The sequence below is a fragment of the Diadema setosum genome, chromosome 8, assembly GCF_964275005.1.
Source record: "Diadema setosum chromosome 8, eeDiaSeto1, whole genome shotgun sequence".
In the NCBI taxonomy this organism is placed as follows: domain Eukaryota; kingdom Metazoa; phylum Echinodermata; class Echinoidea; order Diadematoida; family Diadematidae; genus Diadema; species Diadema setosum.
Genome location: NC_092692.1, coordinates 26,476,016 through 26,496,079, shown reverse-complemented (window position 1 = coordinate 26,496,079; position 20,064 = coordinate 26,476,016). Strand labels below are relative to the sequence as shown.

At 38.6% G+C, this 20,064-nt stretch overlaps 1 protein-coding gene across 1 annotated transcript; it reads right to left on the bottom strand.

Moving 5' to 3' along the window:
* Positions 1–6,093: 6,093 nt before the first annotated feature.
* On the bottom strand, positions 6,094–14,846 carry LOC140231398 (alpha-L-fucosidase-like). Its single transcript, XM_072311524.1, has 9 exons — positions 14,697–14,846; positions 13,663–13,899; positions 13,152–13,258; positions 11,897–12,027; positions 10,674–10,807; positions 9,634–9,731; positions 9,054–9,186; positions 8,233–8,403; positions 6,094–7,257 (listed from the first exon to the last, which is right to left on the bottom strand). Exons 1-9 carry the CDS (start codon positions 14,807–14,809, stop codon positions 7,008–7,010), a joined length of 1,374 nt encoding a protein of 457 aa, XP_072167625.1. The 5' UTR covers positions 14,810–14,846; the 3' UTR covers positions 6,094–7,007.
* Between the last annotated feature and the right edge of the window lie 5,218 nt (positions 14,847–20,064).

Below are 20,064 nucleotides of genomic sequence, written 5' to 3'. Positions count from 1 at the left end.
CCTGTGTGGAAGGTGTGATCTATTCAGTGGCAGGGTTTATTTAGATCATGTTCCTGTTTGAAATGCCATGTTATGTCATACATGTATTGTACATACGGCAAACTGATTTTCTTACAATTACCAGCCCAGTGATCTTCCTCTATCCTTTCGTTGGAGATGAAAATAAGAACTTTTGAGTCATGAGGCATAGTGCGTGGACTTGAGTCAAACAGCTTGCTCTATAAAGTTGTACATCCTCAAATACATTGAGGTACATGCCGATTAGTTTGTATGTGTATTGCGGGAAGACATTTTGCTCTTGTGGTTCACAAATTGGTATGGTATGTGTATCATGGAGAATAAAAATGATATGTATCTGTATGACTCAAAATTAACAAGTGGAAATATTTTGCATTGAACCTGAAGCTTTATTTATTTTTCATAATCTCGTCATTACATTCAGTGCTTAGCCATAGAGATCAACTAACAAACGATATATGCACAAAGAAGAGCCTAATGAACAGCAATATACAGAAAAAACAAATTTTTAAGGTTTTGTATGGAAGATTGCTTGAGGCAATCTATTCTTCAAGGCTAAACAAGTCTCTTCCTCATCTATTGATACCAATTTTATATTCTAGTGTAATATGGTGAATTATTTTGTCATGATATTGCTAGATGTGTGTACTTCTGTTTCATTTAGACCTTTTTTCCTTTGCATTGATGTCACCTTCAGTTACAGCCCATATACACAATATATAAGAACTGGAATGTGAAGTATCATGCTGTACATTTGTTTGATCTGCTTAATGATTATGTTCTCCGTTTAGGTATCAGTGAGCTTTAGATCTGCAATGTGAACATGGTGATGAAGCATCATGCAAAGTTGGACTATTGAAACAGCTGTCTCGCGCATGTGCAGAACACCATTTTTTGCCTAGTTAGCATTGTGTAAGTGTTTGTTTTGCAGATCTTAAGCTCGCTATTGAGCACAAATTTTAGGTTGTTTGTGCGGAAGCCTAACCGAGAAGATTTTGTGTTGCCCTATTACGCCAATCACAGTGAATGTGCTAGAATAATACAGCTGTGAAGAATTTTTGAAATGTTCAGTTCATGTACATGTAAGAGCCCCCCCAGTTCAAGCTGGTTTTACATGGCTCAACAGAGTACTGAAATGATAATGTCACACTCTTTTGTTATAGCTTTGGTTGGAACCAGGTGCGAGCATGGTTAGCAGCATTAGTGTTCCCAAATATATTCAGGCCAGGTGAGGTTGTTTACAACCAGTTTCCATGGTGATGAATGGCTATGACCTCACACTTTGTTACTCTATTCTGCTATGATTTAGGATTCATCAGGCCACTTCTCAAGTGCTCCTGTGGCTGGCACAAAATTGGCTCCATGTGGATTTCTTATGTATGCATATTTGTTAAACAAGGTATGCCTCTTAGGCTGCTTTCACATAGAAGTATACTATTCGGGTATTCGGGCTCGTTTTTCGAGGGCACGCGAATAGCTTGAATCGAAAGATAGGATTTCCTCACACCGGTTCACATAAGAGGGCACTATTCGAAAGTACCGAATACCTGCGAAAAGTATAGCAAAGTGGGAATCGAGCTTGTTCGATTTTCTTGCAGCGTATACCGTCTCTCGTTTATGAAATAATGACACTTTTGGTCTGGATTTGCCCGTTAGCAAATATAAGCATGTAGACCGACATTCTGATGCAGTTTAGAAATTGTTAATAAGATTTGCTGCGATGTAGGAGGAAGAAATCCTCACTACATGGGATGGTGAGTTGACGGTGCGGGTGATGGTGTATTCGGTGCTCGAATAGCGAATAGCGAATACCGAATACCGAATACTTCTATGTGAAAGCAGCCTTATGGTACACTGTAGGTGGACATTCAAGTGTAAGCAATAAAGTCTCTTGCTTCTATGAAACTAAAACCAAACATAACCATTTGAAACAGGTATCATTTTTTTGTCTGTATTTTCATCCAGTTGTTTTGGACTGTATACAACTCTATGAAAGATACTTAAGTGAAGGTGTGTTTTTCCTTCTGGGTACATGTACAAGGGGCATACAGTTTTTATTAAGGGATTAAGTCATGTGAGCTTTGTAAATCAAAGTGTACTCAGACATTGGTCAAGTGCTTGTGATGTACATGTACATCATCTGTGAATATAAGTATGAGAATAATGGATGTGCAGTAATAAAGTGGATACTGTGTAAGTCAAAAGCTATGGGGTAATGTCACTTATTTTTCTTTCTTTCTTGTTAGTATTCATTATGAGATGTATTCTATGTTACAGTGGAAGTGAATCTGTGAGGCTACCTAGATACACTGGATAAACTCTCATTGAGGAATCTTTGAGTGTGAGGAGTCTGCTGTCTGTTTTTGTGTTGTATTTTTTTATCAAATTGTTTAAAAAGCTGTATTTAGTATTCTGCCAAGATGATAATTCTCAATAACACTGTATTTTAAACCTTCCTTAAATTCTTTCACCACAACCAACATAACAAAAGAAAAAGAAAAAAATGCAGTTGCATTGATAAAAAAGTTGGATGTTGTAACTTTTTTTTTTCTGACCACTATTTGAACATCATTAAAAAATGATCACAAGCAAGTAAGCTTCCATTCAAAGTACCAATAGATTCTTTCACAAGTTTGCAAATACAGGTCACAAAGGAAGAACAAAATGAGCTTACTTTCGTTTAAGTGCCCAGTTTCATCACGATCTGGGCCCCGTTTCATAAAGCTGTTTGTAAAGTTACGAACAACTTAAGAGCGACTGGTGATCAGTTCCGATGTGCCATTCTTATAAGAATTTCCATAATTCAGCACAAGAACTGATCACCAGTTGCTCATAAGTCGTTCATAACTTTACGAACAGCTTTTATGAAACACCCTTCTGGTCAGTTTTGCGGGGGCTGCTCCCACCATCAACCACGGCCAATCTTATCATCAGCCAGCCGGTCTGTCTGGCTTGCTACTGCAGGGACTCCAACCCCAAGCATTTCATAAGCTGGAGGTTTTTCTGCCTGCACCCTCTAGCAAACTAGAGACTGCAATCTTGCAAACATGCACAAAATTTATGATTGTATGTGCTTGTAGTTCACATAACGAGCGTGGTGTCCCTTGTGGCCAGGGTCCAGGTCCCGCATAAAGGGAGGGAGAATTTTACAGTTAGAGAACTGAGAATTAGAGTTAGAGTTAGAGAATTTATGATTTTTGTTCGGGTGTCATGTTCTGTACACACCTAACAATTGCTGCCAAAAATGTTGAAAGGGACAGCAAACTGCTGATTGCTCGGTTTGTTGTGATTGAAGAATGGTGCATACTTAAAACAGAAAATTCTGTCTTTTTTCAAAGCAATCTATTAACACCTGCCATAGAGTGCAGAACTTCTCAGCACGGAGCATGGGTACAAAGGAGAGACTCTTCTGTTTCTTCTTCCCGTAACGCCTCCCTGGTTTAAAGGGAAACTCCAGCTGATTTTCAGACTTTTACATTGAAACAGCTATAAATTGGTTATTCTGGGTACAGCGTTTCCGAATTTATGACAATTGGGAAAAGGAATAAGAATGTCAAAATTTATAAAATCACAATGAACAAGGATGATGACATAGCAGCTTTACCATAAGAATGCACGAGTTGGGGCTCAAGGAAGCCAAACAAAAGGAGAAAGCATGCATGGATTCTACACAGTTGACGGTTAAAGGGAAGATAAACCCCAAGAGCAATGTGGATTGAGTGAAAGCAGCAACATTAGTAGAACACATCAGTGAAAGTTTGAGGAAAATCGGACAATCGATGCAAAAGTTATGAATTTTTAAAGTTTTGGTGTTGGAACCGCTGGATGAGGAGACTACTAGAGGATATGACGTATGAGTGGACAACAATACAAAGAAAATATAAAGGAAATTCAACAAAAATTCACTTTTCTAGAATCATGAAAGAGCAATGGACCAACCTCTTTCCGAAAGCAGGGGGAATAATTGCTACCCTTAACATATGTCAATATCAAGTTGATGGAATTTGTAAATTTCATGAAAAATGGATTTTTGTAGAATTTTCTTTATATTTTCTTGGTATTGTTGTCCATTCATACGTCATAACCTCTAGTAGTCTCCTCATCCAGCGGTTCCAACACCAAAACTTTAAAAATTCATAACTTTTGCATCGATTGTCCGATTTTCTTCAAACTTTCACTGATGTGTTCTACTAATGTTGCTGCTTTCACTCAATCCACATTGCTCTTGGGGTTTATCTTCCCTTTAAGCAAGCAGTATTGCAATGGAATTGCATTACTACATTTCTGAAATGTGTGAGCCTGTGCTCATGCATTCTTATGGAGAGCCCCCACTCTTACATTATGGTGAAGCTGTTCAGTGTAATTTGTTTTGGGTTTTCGGTGTACATGTATTGGTTTTTCTGCTCAAGGACCACATTTACACAAATCTTAACATGGAACTGTTATGTACTACATGATGTGAAAATATGAAAATTGTGTGATTGATACCACAAGCCAGAGATGTAACAGACAATACATGTAGCAGAAATATGTGTCATTCTTTGTCATAACTTTCTCTTTCTTTCAGGAATTGACTTACAAATAAAAGACATCACAGCACACCAACTATCATTCCATAAAGTTAGTTTTATTATCAAAGTTGCACCAGTTTACAAAAAGGATAAATGAGTTTTCTTACAAAAATATATCACATTCATATATACAGTGTACATGCATATACTGTCATTTAATACAATGTAGACTGCTCTTTACTCCATAGAGATAACTACACATTCTTAAATCATCTTAGCATGCTCTGTCCAATCTCTCTATAAACGGCAAGATCCTACATGGAGCCATTTTTTAGAATCGGCACACTTGAAAATATGAGTGTATGGGTCGTATGTATAAGAAGTTGTTTAAATCTGCCTTCAGGCAATTGAAAACACATTTAAATCCAGCATTTACTTTTAACAGCATCATTTCACAGTACCGGGTAATTAATTCAGAATGAGGTGTACTAATTGTTCACCTTCACCTGGATTTCCAAGAACTAGATAATCCATGTGAAGAGATAAAGCGGAAAGTATCCTCATGTGTACATATATCCCTAAAATATATAGACTTTTGATAACAAGTCCTTTGTTGTTAGCAATACAGAAATTTGCATTATTAGATATTTATACCATAGGTCACTATTAAACATTACAATGAAATGGAGTGGTGGTTAAAGATACAGTGTATTACTTTTTGGGGGGGTTAAGTTGAAACAAGATAATGACAAGCAGTAAGATGTAAAATAAGTTTAAATCTGGGGTACTAATACAAATCCAGCTCATTAAAACTTGGCTCAATCTATAAAACCATGACTCAGTCTATTTCCAAAATTAGTGTAAAAAATAACAATGGTATTAAAGGACAGTAGCTGCCGACAGTCCTTTACAAATGCTACAAGTATGCAACATCATTTAGTTCACTGCAGAGTACAATCTCTGCACAAGAAAGGAAGAATGCTAATACAATATTGTAACTAGTCAACAGTAACTGCCTTGAGCACCGATATTCATTCAGCCTTGCTATAGCTAATACAATATGATCTTCATGTAAATGTCACGTTGAAAAAGAAATGTGTGCATGTGTTCATATGTCAGAAGGGGAAATGCAAAAAGCACTTGACAAGCCCCATTTCATTGCACTCAAGATTACTGGTACTACAAAGACAATGGCTGCAAATAACTGTTACACAGCAACCTATCAACTTGAAGCGTATCTATTACTCTTGTGGCAACTAGGTCTCATTCTTGTAACTTTAAATGATTGAACATTGTCTCTCAGAAATGAGAGTCCTGGTCATAAGGATCTAAAGTGAATCAGCTCCATACAGAGGTACTGCTATTTCCACGCAACTAAATGATGCTTGTACAGAGTATGCATAATACTGGTACTTGTCACTACCTATGTGACCCTATATTTCAAAGTCATATCTATATTTTCATTTTTTGAGAAGAAGTGTTGCTTATAGTATGCATAATACAAGTACTTGTCATGGTATATACGACAATACATTTCAAAGTCAAATCTCTCTCTATATTTTTTTCAATGATTTTCTCAACTTTATAAACAGAAAAAGTGTACCAAACTAGGGGTTAAATAACTTATATTTCTCTGTATAATACCTAGATAAGTCAAATATTGCATGTTGTCAGTTTGACACAGGGGAGGGAGTATAAAAGGTACCATAATCAATGTATGATGTGGTAGTATTGCATGGAATTTAATTATCACATGGTCAACATAATGAGGGTAATATTCAACAAAAAGATGAGTGATTACCTGTGTTACACAGACAAGTCCTTTGATCAGAATGTTTCATTCACTAGAAAATAAAAATAAATAAGGAGTATATCCTGGCACGCCTTTCAATGTTCTAACTCATACCATGCATTCATCAGCACTTACACACACAACACATACAATGTGCAAATAACTGCATAACTGCTATTCATTTTACACATAACTGCTAACCTTTATCATTTTGTCTTTGCAAAGTTCTTCACAACTTTCAACACAGACCAACAAAAGCCAATAAATATCTATTGAGGTATAACTTATCCTTCACTTTAGATCCAGTTGTGCTGGGAAATCTCTCTTTGAAAACACTTAAAATGTTCAATACACTGTAGCTGACGATGGCAAGGGACTTTGGACAGTGTGTACATTGCCATGGGTTTTTCGGTGGCAAGTGGCATTCAAAGCACACATAGAGTTTCAAACAAAATCTCGAAACTGTGGGGGAAAGTAGTAATGTGGTTAGATTCAATTCAATCTTTATTTTCCACTCATGAGGTGGAAAACCCTCGTCACCCAAAGAGGTTGTTTCTCCAAGTTTGACAATTGCAGGTTAGTGATTTAATTTCATCAACAATTAATTTCTACTTCTTATGTTTCGTAAGTACCAAGGCAACTATAAACTCTCCTTGACAATCTAATAGTAGCCTCAGTGCAAAGACCTAGGAAACATTCTGGAGTTTGAGAGTCCAGGCCCAGTCGCAAGGCAAAGTGGCCGGATTCAGCGCGGGCAGGGTGATGTTCATGCCCTTCCCACTAGCACCGGGCACCCACTTCACAGGTTGGTCTGTACCTAGCATTGTCACCGTGGTGTCAGAGGTTGGGACTGGGTCTGTGAGGTACACCATGTTCTTTGCAGGCCATGCTAGGAGGAAGGCGTACACTGCTTTGGTTTTCGGGCTCATTGTGTACCTTTATCCCCAATAAAGATAAAAATATTAAAGACATAAAGAGAAAATGGTCAGAAATCCTACCTCATTCACAAGAAATGTGTTAATTTGCAAGTGGCTATAAAGAAAAAAACCACAATATGAATCTACATGTATTCACACATAAATGCAAAAAAACAAACAAACAAACAAACAAACAAACAAATGAAGGAAAGTCAAGAAAAATGAAACAGGAGAGAGCTCTTTAGGATTAAAGATTATGGTGTTAATATAAACCCACTTGCCCCCTAGCCTTGGGCAACTAAGACTCACTTTCAGATAAGTGAAAGGGATGCACACTTCCTATTAAAAGCATGGAACCCTTAATCATTTGGAAAAGTGGGAGTTAATAATGAAAATCTTAAAGCATTTGGATACAATGTTGGACATAGATACATTGATGCAAAAACCCCATAGTTTTTATTTGAAACTGAGAAACATGGAAAAACACAGGTGATGAATGCAAATTCCTTGTCTTGAAGCAAAAAGAAATGAATTCAATCAAAAAAAGTATGTTGCACACACAACTAGTCTAGACTTACTATAATGTTGTAAAAAATCAAAAAAATGAATGGTAGCAATGAACATCTGAAATACTATCAAGGGACAAAAACTATTAGGAAAAGTGATAAAGATGATCTTTTTGCCATTGCAAATGCTTGCAAATATTCTTTTTTGATATGTTTGTTTGTCTTAAGGAAAGTCAGGAACTAAAGAATAAATGAAAACTTCACAGTCAATATTCCTATCTTCAGAGTTTTAAGATGCCACTTACCACTCACAAGCACACACCATAGGTCAATTAAGTTGGTGATTAACATACAGCATATTGTCCTGCTCATTCAATTTTCTGAACATTCACAAAACTAATGCAATGCTTCTGCCAACACCATGCATCACCGAGTGTGAACACTTGTGATAGCATAATGCAAAAAGACACTTTTTTTTTCTCTCTCACCAAACATCGGGGGTGATTGTATCGTTCTGCTTCCTCCAGGGTTTAGATGAATAAATGCCTTCGCCGTTGACCTTCAGCCAAGAGCCAATCTGCCTGAGGCGCTCCTCAAAGATGGGGACAATGCGGCCATCATGAGTGGGCCCCACATTGAGGAGGAGGTTGCCTCCACAGCTGTCATGAAATATTGAATGGAGGGACCTCGTTACAAGGTTGGATATAACAAAACCCTCTTATAACAAGGTGATTCTGCAGGTTCCCAACTCTTATATCTTACTTTGTTTTGGTGAGAAACCTGATATAACACAGTAATTGTCACAGTTTCTAGGTCCTGTTATTATGAGGTTCTCTTGTACAAAGAAGTCATGGTGGTATGGAATACTTACATCTTGCTGGGTCTTCCGTTTGTTATTTTTTTATTATTATTTTTTTGGGTATTTCTAGGATAAAACTTTACTTTCAGGACTTATACTCAATGTAACACTTCAGAAAACACTTAAATTATACTTTTAGGATAGTTCTACGATATCGAATAAGACTGTCACTAATCAGTGTCAGAAGCAGTGTTAGAAGCTTTGTAATACTGTTATCTTTTCTGAGTTGTTATTTTGTTAAATTATGCCTGGATCAGTGTATAAAGGTATGAATAGTTACCGCAGAATCAATCTTGCGGACCAAAAATTTCAGGCTAGTTTATTCCTCATGAATTTGTAAAGTTCACATAACACCTCTTCTGCATACCACAAATTTTACTCGCTTCACACCTTTGCACCTATATACTGATGGCTGCCATTATCTTGTAATCCTATCATTTTCTAACACACCTTACTACTCGCACAAGATGCACCAGGATCTCGGGGGTGGTCAAGTAGCTGCGGAGTGGTTTCTCCCTGGCATAGCCCCAGTTTCCCTTGTTGACACTCATGGCATCCTCAAACTTGTGCTTTTGAAGGACACCTTGGGTGATAAAGTAACACAATGCCATGACATCCATGGTTTTGTCACTGTTTCAATCTCTTGGCAACTTGTACCCTCACTTAAAGCCACTGTTTACCATTGGGATCAGTAATTTAAAAAAAAAATGTTTGAGGTATCACATTTAATGCATACTTATAGTTCAGCTGTATCATAAAACATTCTACCATATAAAATTTTGCAAGAATGCCACAAATATAAGGAGATATCACTAATTTTCTCAATAAACCATTTGATGGAACAGCAATAACAAGAGCAAATAATTTCCATCTATAAATGTATAAACATTGATAGATATATTAATATTTCTGAAACTTTAATTCATTTGAAGTTGTCAGCTTTTTTCTGTGTTCTTTGGTCTGAATGAAGTGATTACCCAAGAAAAGAATGGTAATGTACATGAAAACCCATGATAACAGATTGTCTCACCAGGATCGTAGCGATCTGTGCAAGTGTAGTAACCACCATGACGGCAGTGGCAGCTAGATCCCCAACGATCGTTCACTGCAACATAGTCTTTCACGGGACTGCCATGGTACAAAGGAGAAATGTTCATCATGAGCTAAATCTCCCACATTTGCAACTTTTATCAAATACTTGTTCAATTCATCTACACAATGACAAATTGTCTGGTACATAAAATTACAAAAAGGTCACTATCACCAAAAAAAAAATAAAAAAAAATGCAGTACTCGTTGATTTTGGACTCGGCTGAACCTGGCCCAAGTCTGAGTTTTAGTTGTTCACTACTACAGTATTATATATTTCAAGAGCATATGTTCAGGTCTACTCTGGGTAAACCTAGTCCAAAGTCTGGACTCTTTTCATGATATCTTTATTTGGGCTGCACTTTGTGCTCAAACCCAACTGTAGTGATTGTGAGTGATTGCACGACCCTGAGAACTTGTAAGCTTGGAGGAAAAAAAAAAAGAGTGTAGACCAAGAGGCTGAGGGAGAGTACCTGTGAATTAAAAGTATGTGAGTTTTTTCACCTCGGTCTTTGGCGGAGAGCAATCAGTCTGTACTCATTTTCTATACAGGCCAACAGAATCTCCGGGTCGCTCCATCATTCCACTTGAAGCATACAGTGTGGTTTAGCAGCTGCTTGGGCCAACTGAAATTATTACAGTTTTTATTACAGTTTTTCTCAAGAAACACCACCCTGTTAAACTTCCTAATTGTGATTGAAGATTTGTGGCATGCTTAGGCAATAGAGTCTGTAGCAACAAAGCCTGCATCTGCATGCTCAACAATAGACAAGACTTAATTTCATATGAAGAGGCAATCAATGGGCTTCTTTGAGCTAATGCTGATTATACACATGATTTGTTTTCTTTCGGACACAAGATCTTTCTTTTATGCCGACCGAGTAGATTGACCACCTTAAAATTGACTTGGAGCAATCTTGTGGCACATTAGCTGTTCATCCCAGGCTTGACATACTATACTGAAATACAGGCAGTCCTCACCTTTCATTGAAGAGCCATGCAAGGAATACAGTACTGTTCCAGTACTCTGCGGGAGCAGCATCGACCCCATCCGCCCACACAATGTCTGGCTTGTAGCTCTTTACCAAATCATAGATCTGGGGCAACATGACTGCCTGTGGAAACACAGATGAACAGCAATGCATGTGTCACACCAAAGTACAACAAAGAGAAGGAAAGGATTTATACACAAAAAATACAAGCACAAACATGTAAAAAACAAACCCACCAAAAACAAAAACAAAAATAAAAACCTCAGACACCCAAATGCCACTACTAGCCTGTATTCAGTACATGGCACTCTGTGGTTGAACAGATCAAATCCTTCATGTGCCCATGTACTTAGCTGCAACTCACCAAATTATTTCATTGGCTCTCTGTTAATCCCTTCTAAACTCTGCACCAAAGCATTTTGAATGAACCTGCTAACAAATAACTACGGAAGAGTCCCGCACAAAGGTTATTGTAACACAACTGGAATTAGGATTATTACCAGTACGTTATCTCCACTCAAGGATATCTAGACTGTAGTGTAAGGACATTTTTTGTCCACTAGTGAATAGAGAGTGTCAGTGGATGCATTAGTCAGCTATGTGAGCAAACAGGGTATGAGCTAAATATGGTCAAACCCTCTCCTAACCCCCAAACACCGTCAGCATGAGTGCAAAGAATGCAAACAGGTTGGATGCTACATCTATCAACACTGTCTTCTAAATGATGAGAGATGCTTAAGAGAGTGCATCTCTAGTCAACAGTGAATGCTATTGAACTAATCTTGAGAAATGCCATAAAGGGGACTGGCTATGGGAGAATAAGACATTCCGTGTTTGTACATTAATGATTATTAAACATCAGGGTAAAAGTTTCACATATTTTCACACAAAATAATGATACTGAACACAATTATCATTATGTGAATAATATGAAGTTGTTTTCTTATCACCTTAACAGTCCTTTATTAACTAGTAAAAAGATCTTCATTGAAAGTCTGTGCACTCACTAATAGCACTGGAACTTGAACTAATTCAAATTACATTGAAATACATGTAACTGTAAGTACAATGATTCTAATTTAAAACGTTAAGTAAAATTCAAATTACCCTTCCTGACCCAATTTGCATGAAATCTATGACTAGCAATGCTACCAAGATGTTATCATTTAATAGTATGAAAATGAAAATCGTGGAGGAAAGACTCGAACTCACATCTCTGTAATCGGTAGTAGTATATCCATTGGCCTTGTCCTTGCGATACAGGGGGTGAAACCACTCAAACAAGGAGAAGTAGAGGCCAAAGCGAACATCTGTGTTGCCTCGAATAGCAGCTGCTAATTCACCTGGAAGATTACATGGTCATGGAGGGAAAATATGAATATCACTTCATCATTTAGCTAATGAAAGGACTGACACTGGTATAGTGTGGATTCAATTATGCTCTTTAACATTATACACTGTATGAGACACCGAGTCGTCTGAACTCTATCTAGTTCATACATCCATGGACAAGGAGTATTGACAACCATGTTCCTCTTGATCCATGAATTTGAGTATCTGGCAGGGAATGAGAGGCAACAATGGGAGAGAAGATTGGAAGAGCAATGTTTACTCTGAAGAATGTTCCCGGGAATAAGAATACAAATATCTTCATTATAGTGTGCTGTCATATCATTACGATACACACGACATGCACAAATAAAGAATGAACTGGACTTTGTTTTATCACATATTTAGACAAAAAACCCAAACATTTAGCTCCTGGTTCTCAAAATGAGGGGGAAAAAAAGAAAAAAAAAAGAAGAAGCCTGACCTACCTGTAATCAGCTTATATCTGACACCAGGTTTACGGTGATTCTACAGTATGATGTTCAGTCTGTGTGGTTTTGTTTCTCACACCTCGTTTATACACAAAGTTGGGCACAGAAGTGCTCCTGCGAACCACTCCAACTTATGCCCCTTTAAGTTTGTTCATACAGAGAGTCATCTTCCACCTAGACCACGCACGAAGTGACTGAAAGAGGCAACTACACATGTTTAATATCATGGTAACCTTTGCATCTGGGAACCTCAAATATATGCACAGCATACCAGCCACAAACCACTTCCAGGGTTGCTACATACACTAGTGACTATACACGAGTTAGAGCACTTCAGGGCACCGTTTCATGAAAGTTGTCAATCTCTGACAATTACGAGAGTAACGGTCAGTGATGAGACTTTCTCAGTCAACCAAAACCAAGGAGTTTACTGAAATTGTCAGGGACTGACAACTTGTGAGGGCTCATCACCACTATCATGAAATGGTGCCCAGGAGCACTCCTGGACCTAGCCTCAAGAGGAGCATATATTTAGAGTGCCTCGGAGTAACTTTGCCTGTTCATACATAGTTTAAGCACTTCAGGCGAGCTCCTTCAGTGCTCTAAATGCCTAAAATGGGGTCTAATACACTTATGTCACATCTCACCAACGAGGTCCCTGTGTGGACCAACATCCATGGCATTCCAGTTCCAGGAGTGATTGGACGGCCAGTTTGTGAATCCCTCGTGGTGCTTACTGGTCAAGATGCAATACCTGCATGGTTTGGGAAATGGGGGGGGGGGGGGTGGGGTGTACAACAAAAGGCATGGATGACCACCTGAGCATTGTTTCTTTTTTGGGAAGGACTTGGAGTCACAGAATTTAGATGACAGATGTCCTTACTAAAACATACAAATGTACTGCAATGACCTGGTTTTGCATAAAAATCCTTGCAACTTTTCATGAAATGCTTGTAATATTTCGATAATTTTTGTTGTCTTTTTATCTCATTTTGTGTGTGTATGTCTGTCCATGTTTTCCCTTAGAAAAAAATACCCTACTCTGGTTTGCAACTTCCCCAAAAGTAAACTGTTGCCGGCTATAGCATAGTGCAGCTCAGCTCATGTTATTTAGGTCAATGATATAACTTCATGAGTGTTAATGACGTCTAAACTCACTTTGCTCCTGATGCCTTGATGATTTCTGCCCACTGTTCGGGGTCAAAGAACTCTGCAGTGAACTGAGCGGCAAAGTCTGCATAGGTGAACCTGGGAGGGTAGTTCTGCTTCATGAAATCCACCACGACAGGGTAGGGCGGGTCCCCCTGCCACCGGTACCAGAACCACTCGCTGAAGAAACTGGGCACGGAGTAGACCCCCCAATGCATGAAGATCCCAAACTTGGCCTCATCGTACCTGGGGGATGGGGCAACAGACACACAGGGTAGATAGGAAGATAAACATACAAACAGACAGGGTACTAGTAGATTTGTGTACACTGTTAAAGTCATGAAATTGTTGTAAAGAGTCTGTAATATGACACCAACTCAACCATCTATGGATTCTCAGTCCAATTAGGTCATTTGTCTCAAATACCACTTTCATCAACAACAAAAGAAATAAAAGAAAGAGGTCATTCTAGAGTCCTTACGATGATGCTAGTACTATTCAACACAAAAGACATAGTTTAGCACCAACTCAACCTTCCACCATGACCTGATTCGATATACTAACTGTCAGTGGATATTTTTGCTGGATAGGACTCGTTTCGCATATATCATCTTTAATTCCACAGGATAAAGAAATTAACTTATGGAACATACATTACAGCAAGCACAAATATTAAAGTGCTTTTATTTTTGCCCTAGGTAATTTCTGGTAGCGCAAAATGTGTGAAAATTTTATCACCGCTAAAATTTCAACTTTTACTGTACATACTAAGTGCAGAAAAAATCCAGCAAAGGATGTATGGCAGATATATAAAGATAATAGCGCATGGGGAATACTTTTCAACATATATCCTGATGATAAGAGGCTTTGGGGTTCTGTAGGGTAAACTTATATTTCATGTACCATGTGTAGTTTGCCAACAAGAGTTGCTAGATATACCAAGTGGGTTACAACCTGTAATTTTATCTGTCAAAATGATTGATATACACTGTATCTGTGGTATCTATTTCATTTGTGACTATGACAGTCAAATTGATACTCACCACTCTGGGGTGGGTCTGGAGTCTATGGAATCCCAGTTAGGTTGATACTGTGCCATAGCTGATGACACCAGGAACAAACAGCAGCAGGTGATAATAAGACCTTGGGTCTTCATGTCTGCATGTGTTCAATGACGACTAATGACGACTTCACTTCAGTAGTGCTGGATCAGTGAAAAATAACACACAGAAAATCATTAGTGATGCACAGGGTGCAGAGTATTATTATATGATTTAGTCATGCTATAATTTGTTACTTTATCTTTGGCAGAGATATAATACATAGCCCAACCAGACACCTTGCGCAACACGGCGTCCCAACTTTTGTACAGCGACAAGGGCTGTGCACCCATGGTTAGTCGCCGACTGTTTTTCTGTATCCTGAGCATCACAATTGTCGACAGTGTGTGATCAGGGAGAGACAGGTCTATGGGAGCAAAGAGTGGAAGATGCTGATTTCTGGAATATAATGGAACGAAATAAACTGACAAGATAAATAGACTTGACAAGAGCCTAATCAATCCCAGTAAGAAGTCGGCTTGACCGAAAGATCGCCATCAATCTAGATCTTGTTGGGGATATGTTCTGTGGAGACTGTGTATGGCTTCATGGAATCCTGAGGAGAGCCGTAAATGTAAAAAAAAAAAAAGATTAAAAAAACCCTCCTCCGGACAGACAGATTTTTCTGTCTAAAAGTTGGCATACATGAATTGATCTAATCAACATTTGGATATTTAGATAATGGTGCTCCACATGACTAGGAGATGGTGTTATGCAACAATACTTTACCAGCAGTGTTCCCTATAGAAACCTAGTGGGTTTTTTGCATGAGAGGATGAGATCTATGGTAATTTGAGAATGACATACAGAAAGAGTTAAAACAAAAACAATCCTGTGATGGAAGGAAGACCGCAAATTGGAATTATGCAATCATACATAATTTCAAACTTTCATGAATTAAAGAAAAATTTGATCACAACATTGCACAGATAAATTTGACGACCTGGTATGACATTTCGTGATCTAATAATGACTCATTGTTTTTATCTATTTACGAAATGTGCAAGCTGGACTACAGTATGATGGCATGAACTCCACACAGTAATCACTGTTCTTGAACGCTTCCATGGTTGGCCTTGATGCATCATGACATTCAATCGATGATCATGTTCCTCTCATTTGTCTATAATTCAGTTAGAAAAATAATATTGGCATCTGGTTGGTCACACTCCCCCCTCCCCTCTCCCCTTCCTTCTCATCTCTGGAACTTTACATGAACATTTGAAGCTGCTTTTGAGAATAGTGTGGATTTTTTTCAAGCAATGACAGTCAACACAACAGGAATAAGATTACTCATTTGATAGTCGGAACATAATAATTATTCAGATTTCAGCCCTGTGTTTCCTGCCCATGCAACTGGGGGGGGGGGGGGGGGACCATTACCGTATCTTACCTGTAATGTACTAGAAATAGTAGCCATAGCGTTAGCTGGTCAATAGTTGGAATCTCTGATTCATAAATTCAGACAACACACCAGTGATGTTGTTTATAGACTCTCACTAGTGACTGGAGAAATGATGCTTACTACGTAGATTCTACTAGACCTCACCCTAGGGCCTAGTCCCTCCTAGCTGTATTCATTCTATACTAGTTTGAGTAATAATATATTAGTGAGTTGTTATATTACATGTCTTAACTTGCCTTTTCAGGGGTCTTATTATACAAGCTTGCTTTTCGGACCCCTCCACTTTACATCTATCATCTACAATCTACATGCATTGTCAATTTATATTCAAATATTCTGCAAATTGTTTTAATCGCACATATTCAACAATGTATTCCTTGTTTCATATTATTGTTCTTATGTAATTTTTGTATTGTGGAAACTTTGAATAAACTTGAACTTGAACTTGTTGCCAGCAACTCACCCGCACCAGCTCAGCACACATCGGTCAGCGGGTACGTAACGTACTCGGGCGGGCGCCCGGGACCGGGAGGAGCGGCGACCAGGCAGGAGAGCAGTTCCGTTTCGATGATTGTGCCACAGGAACTGGCACTAGACTCTATTATCATCAATGATTGACTCGAGTCTAGTCTAGACTAGAACACATGTATCGGTGGGGGAATAGTTACACACTCCAAGACACGATGGGGTATGCCCAAATATCAGTTATACATGTATTACAAACTCTACCACCTATAGGCTAGGCTAATAGCTGGGAGAAGCAGGCCATCAGTTCATCGTATTACATGTACCAGCTGCACATCATCTCGCGTATGTATACTAGTAAACGTAACACAGGCAGCCGCTGCACGAGTAGTGTTTGTGTTGGTTGTGTGCGCTACTAGTATGTGCATTCAGGGAGGTGCAGGTGGAAGTACCCTTTTGTGTCGATGGTACCAAAGAGGCACCTGTAGGTTCAAGAGGCGGAGTCACAAGTCTATTCCCCTCATCCCATGTACGTATTATGTTCAGTGTCGCCACTCAAAAAATATTTGAAGTGCTAAGTATGTTTAGTGTCGAATTGAATTTGCCCCACAGGTTGGAAGACGATGAATTCATCTCTCATTGCATAATGACCAACCATTCTACAGGAACAGATTATGTATTTTGATGTTAATTAGTTTTCTGTTTATAAAAGATGAGCGGCATAGATTTATAGGCTCCAATTGCAAAGACGCAGGGATGCATGGAAAGAAATTGGTGAAATAAAAATAGAAATTACTCGATTGTGGCATGTCTGGACACAATAATCTCATAGCCGCCGGAACCGGGGGGGGGGGGGGGGGGGGGGGGGGGGCGTAGGGGCTCGATCGGGCCCCCACACTTTTTGTTCACCATACAAAGGAATACAGGTGTCATCACTTATTTGGGCCCCCACTTTTTTTTAGCCCGGAAGTACGTAAGTGACACTAAAAAGAAATAGATAGAGATCTTGAAGTAAGTGTGATCGCGGTAAGGTTATGTCTTTCCACTGAAGACCCCCCCCCCTTTTTTTTTTGATTGTCAGCTGAAGAAACCGGAAGTGGAAGGGGAGAGATGAGCTGAGGATCTTCTTTTTTTTTTCGCTTGTTAGCTCATCAAACCCGGAAGTGCCCCCCCCCCACTTTTGTAAACGCTCCGCCGACACCTCAATTTATGAAAAACTATACTTGAATTTTACACCACATCAGATTCATTTGTCGAAAATAATCGAAAAAGACGTGGTAAATGGGCTTTGCAGAAAAGTGCAATATAAAACACTTTCAAAACATTATACAAACAGCTCAGATTTATATGATTACTAAATACTGATGTCTTTATAATCAAAATATATATTATATTACCGTTAAAAATGAATCTTCATAAGAAAGTTTCAACCAGTTGCCGATCCAGCTCTTGAACCTCCTTGGCCGCAGTGTACCAAGGAGGTAGCGATATATAATTTTAAACTCAACCTAATGATAAAACCCATTGAACAACTAAGTCAATCCCATCCCAAGTAAAAGTATGTATTCATATCGTAAAAGTTTTTAAAACTTCTGAAAAGCCGATTTTATCAGATAAAAGTGATGTGTTATTCTTTAAGTACGTAGCTCTTTACAGAAAAAAAAAAAATGTCATTTAGTGCATGGACAATGTCCATCCAAGTAACTCGACTGATTTTTATTTCATCAATTTCTGCACATTATTTGTACTTGCGCGTTCCCGTACAGTATATCACTTCTTCTTATTCTTTCGCATAAAGTCTTAGCACTGCTACTATTGTAGATCACACTGCTATGAGGCTGCTATACACTGCGTCACGAAGCTGCCGTCACCATCTTATGGTGTCACGCCTTGGGTTGGCCAAGTCGGTGGGAGGGTTCCTAGGAGGTCCAAGCCTACATGATGCACTCATGGTGCGTGACAGGATGTAGTCCTCAGCACTTGCATCGCACTAGCTGCTGACGGACGAGGGCCCCATTGGTGCATCATACTGCATACGAAATCGGCTAACTGCAGTGCGAAGGCGATTTTTTGTTAAAGTAGGAATATATAGCCAAAAGCAATTACGTGATTACCATCATAGAAACATGTCTTCCTTAGAAAGGAGCTGGTCGTTACGCAATGGATTATGACGATTTACCTCCAGCTCGCAAGAGAAAACTTGGCCACAATAAGCAAAAACATTGGTCGAACAAATTAAGAAGACTTCTACTGGGAACGATACCATGGTGGCTTGCAACAAGGCTAACAACCTCAATAAGAATTATTGGCGGTCTGGATGCCAAGGGCCACTCCCACTCACACTCCCCAATGCGTCGAAAAGCATAAATGAGCTATGAACTTCAACTTTACAGTCTCTGAGCTTGTGGTATGTCCTTACACAAAGAATTAAGTTACGCAAGAAACACTTTTAAGCAGACTGTCTGAAACTGGTAATAATCCCAGTAAGTCCTGGAAAGTATTAAACAACATTCTACCTATAACAACAACAACAAAAAAGTAAAAAAAGACAGCCAGTATACATTACCTTGCATTCGGCGCATTCGGTCTTGTATTGCCATGAAAATGGCTGTGCAATTATACTTTTCACTGGTATTGCCAAACATCGACTATTGTTTTACTATTTGGTACACATGCAACAAGACTAACTTGGTCAAATTACAAAGGGTCCAAAAGCTGCCCGACTGGTACTACAGGCAGATCATTATTCTCCCGTTTACAACTTGTTGAATATTAAGGTGGCAAAGTGTATACAAAACGCATCGAGTATAATCCATCAGTACTGCGTATATTACAATAGCCGTATAAAGTCTTGAACGGATTAGCTCCATCTTACTTATGCCCTATGGCTACTGGGGGTCAAGTCACGTACGAAACCATTAAATGCCTTATCCTGCCCATTGTTCATCCCCGTGCCTAAAACAGAATATAAAAACGTACACATTTCTTTTTCGCTTGCGCTCTTTTCAACTACCTTCCAAGTTTCATCTAAGCGTCAAACTGCCTCGAAAAAGGTTTAAAAGACAAATTCGATCAGCAAACATAAACCCAGTATTTTGATATGTCACAACGACGAGCAGTATATTTCATACACATTAGTATACATTTTTTTTTTGTTTCTGTATCACTTTGGTTTTCATTGCTCATCGTTTTTGGTATATTTTGGTATTATGATTTTTTTTTTTAAACCTTAATTGCCTTTCTAAATGCGCCGTTATCTTTTATCCTTGCATCTTTTAAATGTGTATGATACCGCATATTTTTTGCTCACATTCTATTTATTTTTCAATTACCTTTTGTCTGTTTGTTTGTTTCGCCTTCTGTTTTTTTGTTGGTGTTGCACAATGTGAACCTCTAATTTGCAGTATTTCAATATTCTTGAATAGTGTATAAAGTGTACTT

Excerpts from the sequence above, each read along its gene's own strand:
- LOC140231398 (XM_072311524.1), bottom strand. The coding sequence starts at position 14,809 with ATGAAGACCCAAGGTCTTATTATCACCTGCTGCTGTTTGTTCCTGGTG. Across the intron at positions 9,732-10,673 it reads GCATGGCTCTTCAATGAAAG|TCCCGTGAAAGACTATGTTG; the intron begins GTGAGGACTGCC and ends GTACCATGGCAG. Across the intron at positions 9,187-9,633 it reads CACAGATCGCTACGATCCTG|GTGTCCTTCAAAAGCACAAG; the intron begins GTGAGACAATCT and ends TTATCACCCAAG.